Source organism: Antrostomus carolinensis, unplaced genomic scaffold (assembly GCF_000700745.2).
Source record: "Antrostomus carolinensis isolate BGI_N321 unplaced genomic scaffold, ASM70074v2 scaffold4274, whole genome shotgun sequence".
NCBI classification, from domain to species: domain Eukaryota; kingdom Metazoa; phylum Chordata; class Aves; order Caprimulgiformes; family Caprimulgidae; genus Antrostomus; species Antrostomus carolinensis.
The window spans coordinates 44,439-50,132 of NW_010312681.1; the positions used below are offsets into that span (position 1 = coordinate 44,439).

Sequence of the window (5,694 nt, forward strand, 5' to 3'; positions counted from 1 at the left end):
ATTCCCTAAAACAAAGAGAAGTGACTTGGTTTGGAGGTCAGACTTAATGATTTCACAGTACATTAACTCTGTAAATTAAAAAACAACATTAAATAATCTGCATGTGGTTACAAAGTTATGCACTGTAATCAGCCTACTCTGAGCAAACATCATCTAAATATACATGAGTAGTTTTCAGGACATAGTGCACGAACACCAGGTATTACTTCTAGACAAGTTACTGTTGTTACTACTATTATTTCTGACTCCAGGAATGTCAATATTGCAGATGCAGCATAGCCAGGGGGCATCTAACCTAGATTTGCATAGGTATTCTGGCTACTGAAGGATAGTTAGCAGTTGCACGGAGACTCCCAGGACAAACCAGTCAAATACATCACTGCACTGGTAAGACTGGAACCTGAAGCTTACTCTGGTAGCCTGAAATCAACACCCTTCCTTGCCCTCTGCATCTGCTACTGCAGAAGGAGGGGAACTAAAGGAAAGAAAGAGGCCAAAACAGGAATGTGTATTTGCACTCACTTTCCAGTCCTGCTGTAGCAGGGCCGAGCATCTTACAGTTGTTCTTACAGTAAGTCTGAGTGACTCAAGACATGAAGTAAGATCAGAGTGTGGGCTATACCCTCAAACCTCAAACTGTCCTTCCGATAAAGAAAAGGAAACAGCTGCCAGACTTCTTAGGGTTGGAGTAAGAGGGTGAGCCCAAAATACAGCACTGGCAGGGACTTCCCGCCCCTGCTCTAGATGACAGCATATCATCTCAAGCATACATTTATGAAATTCCTTCCTCAATCCCCTAGGGCTCTTCCTAGAAAGCTCTTCCTGAACCACTGGCCAGCTTCTGCCTGTTGTCTTTTCTCCTCCCATCCCGCAGTGCACTTTTAGAAAGCAATTGTGTTGGTTTGCAGCTAACTAGCTGAATGTTGAATGACTCCAGCTCCTCAGGTCTCCTCTTGTAGAAGAAATGCTTTCCTCTCCCTCCTAGTCCTTACAGCTCCTGCCTGCATCTTCTGCCATTTGAAATAGCCCCTTCCCCTCTCATCTCCCCAAAACCTGGAAAATTAGGATATGTACAACTGACAGAAGTCACAGTATATGTACCTCCATCAAATTGGTACACTTATTGCTGAAAATTGCTGAAAGCAAAGAGAAACATAATCAAACTGCAGCACTTGTCAGATAAATGGCATTTCATTTTCTTTTGAAATAAAAGACTATAGTCTTTGACCAAAACCTTCCATCAGGATATAAAAGAGTTTCTCCAACAGGAGAGACTGCTCTTCCTTAAGCCAGGCTGCTACAGTTCCACCTTTCTGTCTGTCTGGGGTGTAAATTACACCGACCTGCTGCTGAGGAAATTTAGGGGCAAAGCCATTCATTCCCAATACCCCACCCACCCTGATACACATTTCTCACATTCCCTAATAGAAGGGAAATTTAATACAAAACTTAATACTAATATAACATCATGATTGAAGGTAAGGGAACTGGCACATCAAGGAAGTGTATTTCTAAGAAAAAAAAAATAATTTGTTCATGTTGTAAGTAAAGTTTATTTCTTATTTCTTTTTCTGTACATTGTTAGTAGTATGTATGAATGCACTGCTCTTAAATTGATGAATGGACTGTATGAAATTCACTGTCAGAAACTGTAACCATTTATGACTTCATTTTTGTCCTATGAAGCTTGACTGACAAGAACTTCAAAATGACAGCAGCAAAAGAATCTAAATCTAAAATACACTATTTTCCCATGAGCTATTGTAGTAAATAGTCAATAATAGTCAACAGTAAAATAAGTTTTTCCCATAAGCCACTGTAATAGTCAATGTTACAACTGAGCCTTTTGAATTTGATCTGCAAAGGGGTTATGATGAAAGGGGTTATGATGAAAGTTATTAGACTCTTGTTCATTATTATAATACATAGGATATAAATTATGATTAATGACTGAGTCAATTAGAGGTATAATTGTCAGAATGAAATTATACTTCAAAAGAATAAAAGAAGTATTTTTGATTTACATAAATTATTGAATTGAAAGAAACCAGAGAGATCCATCATGTGAACCTCAAAAATGGTTTCTGAAGGGCACAATCAGGGTATTAGACTCTGGGATTGCCATTAATATAGGAATATTAAAAAAACACATGGCTATTATTCCACCTGTTTACAACATTCAATTTCTTTCAGCATGGGTAAAACAAGCAGAAGAGAGTTTAACCTTTGTTTCATGTTGCTATTTATCTTTATAAAGGTTCTCACACAGCAGTATTAAATTTGTCTGTGAAAAACTGTTAACAGTGCATGTTTTCAATCTTGGGGTTCATATAAAGAATGTAAAATCTTGCTTGGATATAATGTAGAGCTTAGGATACATTTGACCTAATACAGCTCACCAAAATGTGAACTACCAAGTTCTTCTAATTTAATTTTCAACCTCAACATTTCATTAATGTTAGTTCTGCGTTTTAATATAAATATTAAACATAAAACAAACTTTTTTTAATGAAAAAGCACAGCCTTGGTACACAGAAGCTTATCTTTCACAACTTCATAATACAACAAGCTGCTGTTAGTGGTGTCAACATATCTTTACCATCTTCCCTCCAGAGATTTTTCTTTCTCTTTTCTTTTTCAAATAACTGCTGCCTGCAAAGTTTCTTTATCTGTAAACACCAAGAGCTAAATATCAGAAAAGATCAAGGACTCCGCAGGCCTAAATCTCTACTCAGATGTATATGAACTCTTGTTCTCATCAGCTGCACCTACTTTTCTGGAGACTGAAGGTGACCTTTAATTTTTGAAGAAACCATGACAGCGCTGTTGCTTTGAACTGTGGAAGCTTCTAGCAACATGCAAAATTTACCAAAATGCGGTATTTGTCAACCTATTAGTATATCTGGAAAAGTCCTTTCAGTAGAGGAGTTTCGATATTTTCAGATTCCTTTTAAACATTAATGTCACTACCTCAACCATTGACTAATTCAGTATTACAATCAGAAGCAATAATGTCTTCTATGTCCAGACTTCAAAAGCACATGGTACTTAGAAATTTAAGATAACCCCCTGAACATTAGCAAAACAATAAAACTGCAAAAGGTTAAAGCTGCACTTTTATACCAAGGCATCCAAACTGCCTTACCATTGCTCTCGTTGAAATACTCTAACAGAAATCAAAATCTCTCGCTGTCGTATCTGCTCCCAAGAATCGCACGGTGTCTGTGATCACAAAGCATAGAATAATTTAATCTTAAACCATATATGCTCCTGTTCAGAAAAGCACAGACACAGAAATAATCAATTTAGCCTCTTCTATGGTAGAATCACATTTCAAAACAGACAAACAACATTTTGTGAACGTCATGTCTTTGAAAGGATCTGATCCCAAACACCTACCCAGACAAGGTCTTCAGAAGACTCATTTGGTGAGCACATGGCATACCTGTTGTATGACAGCCAAGTGTGACTAGCCAGACCAACAGAAACACGCTCCCTAATGCCTACATCATTAATTATATCAGAGCAATAATTAAATTACTCCTTGCTGCTTCAATGTAAGACAACAAGAGAACAATGACAAAGTCTGATCAGAAATTAGAAACACATTCACCAGAGACACAATGGACAGACCAATACCAGAGCAATATGACCTGCTGGCATCAGAGACGGTAAGATCTGCACTGAGGCAGTCCTAGCCCAAAGAGACAGGTGGAGATTTTAATCCTGTATTCCCAACTCAAGCCTATCATCCTTGTTTGTCTCAGTTCATTTCCACCATTCTCAGGTTTTCAATACAAGAAAATATCAGTCTTTGAAACTGGGTTTCCCCAATACAACTTTGGGGTGCAAAATACTCTTTTGATGTTGTTTGCAGTTACTTGCATATGGCAGCCCTGAATAAAATGAAAGAAAGAACATAAGGACCATGGTCTGCTGAGGTTGGAGCTCCAACCTCCCTAAAATACCTAAGACTCTGAGCTAAGTGAGGTTGGGAAGTATCCATCAAAATACGCTTGGATGAAAGACATCATGCAGCTTCCATCTCCACCTCAAAAAAGATACAATCATCACCTACATGTTCATCATTAAGCAGGTGATGAATGGCAGAACAAGCAGGAAAATACTTTAAATAGATTCAAAGCCCAAGTCAGGTGTGACTTTTGCATATTACTTTTAAGAGCTACAGTGACAGCGAAGAACCTACAGTGTGGTCTACAGGGAATCTGGTGACATGTCTTTCATTGGCCAACCACAAAGGCAGACTCCACAAGAAAATGGAGCGAACCTGCATCTCCCTAAAGGATGTTGCAATGGGCTCTGCTCACCAAACTTTAGAATCATCTCCACTACAATGGTCACTTTGCAATGCGGATATACGCAGCTTGCAATCAAGCAGTATAAATTACTGCCTGCTGGAAAACACTGATATTTGAATTTAAGGATAAAACTGTTCAGCTTTCATAAGCTGAAAACATGTCTGTATTTTCATTTCTTGTTGATACTAGAAAAAAGGAAGCACTGTAAAACCATTCCCCTGCTGAAATACAAGGAAATCACTGTATGATGTCAGAGCTGGAAGTCTACCTACCTCTTAAAAGAAAAAAAAAAAAAAAGGTGAGAAAAGATGCTGAAAGGTACAAAATACACAGATTGGAAGGTGCCCAAACCAAACCCTAAACAGAGCAGATCCTGAACAACCTGTTCCTAAGTAACGAAAAAGAAAGAGATGTCAAAAGTTGATGAGGGAAGAATGGGATTTGCTCACACCTCTCAGGCTCACCTTCAAAGTTGTTGTTCAAGACAGGGGGTGTAAAGAAGAGAACCACTACAGCTCCCTGCTACACTAGTGCTGTTTATGGCAGCTCTGAAATGACATTGTTACAACTCCAGTGGAAGTCTAGAAGTTGAGGGAAATCCCTGGAAAACAGGCCTCTTTTTGGAGGCTGGAGGGAATATTCAGAATTGGCTTAAATGCCACTTTTGAATCTTTGAATAAATTTTGGGTCCTGCCCATTTTGTGCTAAAACGTTTCTAGCCTTTGTAGGGTATGCAACCAGTTGCTGCTTGTCAGATTGCAAGACTGGAGTTGACACAAGAAAGTACAAGACTGTACACGATGCTAGCAGATGTTGTGAGAGAGGCATAAGAAACAAGGAGATGCTGAAGTTCATTGAATCTTTCTGAAGACAGTCACATGGAGAGCAAGTCTGTCAAAAACCTGGTGACCGGGGTAGAGCAAACGGCACTTCCCAATGTGCCAGGAACTGGGGGTCGCACCATGGGAGGGATGCTGTCCTTGACTGCTCAGCTCAACCATTACAAAAGGTGTGTTTAAGCTGAATTAGACTCTCCAGATGCCTCAAGGTTATAACAAACCTGTCAAAGCCTTCAGTATATCGTAATATGCCAGGCTTAAATCAGCACAGTCTAGGTGCCAACTTGTAAGCGGACGAGCCAGTCCTCCCTCAGGGATGGGATGAGCATTTGGCAGCAGTAACAGCTTCAGCCATGTAACTTTTATCCATCACTACTAGTCTATCAGAGCTCAAGGCCACCAACTCTTCCTAAGATGAATTCCAGAAGGTTTTAGGCTGGATACAGGCAGATAGGCAAGAACACAGAGACACAATCACCTTGAGAGCTTTTAGGTTTGAAATGGAGGCACCTACCAATGGATATGCTATCGTGGTC

At 39.4% G+C, this 5,694-nt stretch overlaps 1 protein-coding gene across 1 annotated transcript in view; it reads right to left on the reverse strand.

Moving 5' to 3' along the window:
• HSPBAP1 (HSPB1 associated protein 1) overlaps positions 1-5,283 on the reverse strand; it is a 34,178-nt gene extending 28,895 nt beyond the window's left edge. Inside the window, exon 1 of the mRNA XM_029084761.1 lies at positions 5,262-5,283. Coding sequence (XP_028940594.1) covers positions 5,262-5,283 — 22 coding nt within the window. The remainder of the gene's footprint in view (positions 1-5,261) is intronic.
• Positions 5,284-5,694: the final 411 nt, after the last annotated feature.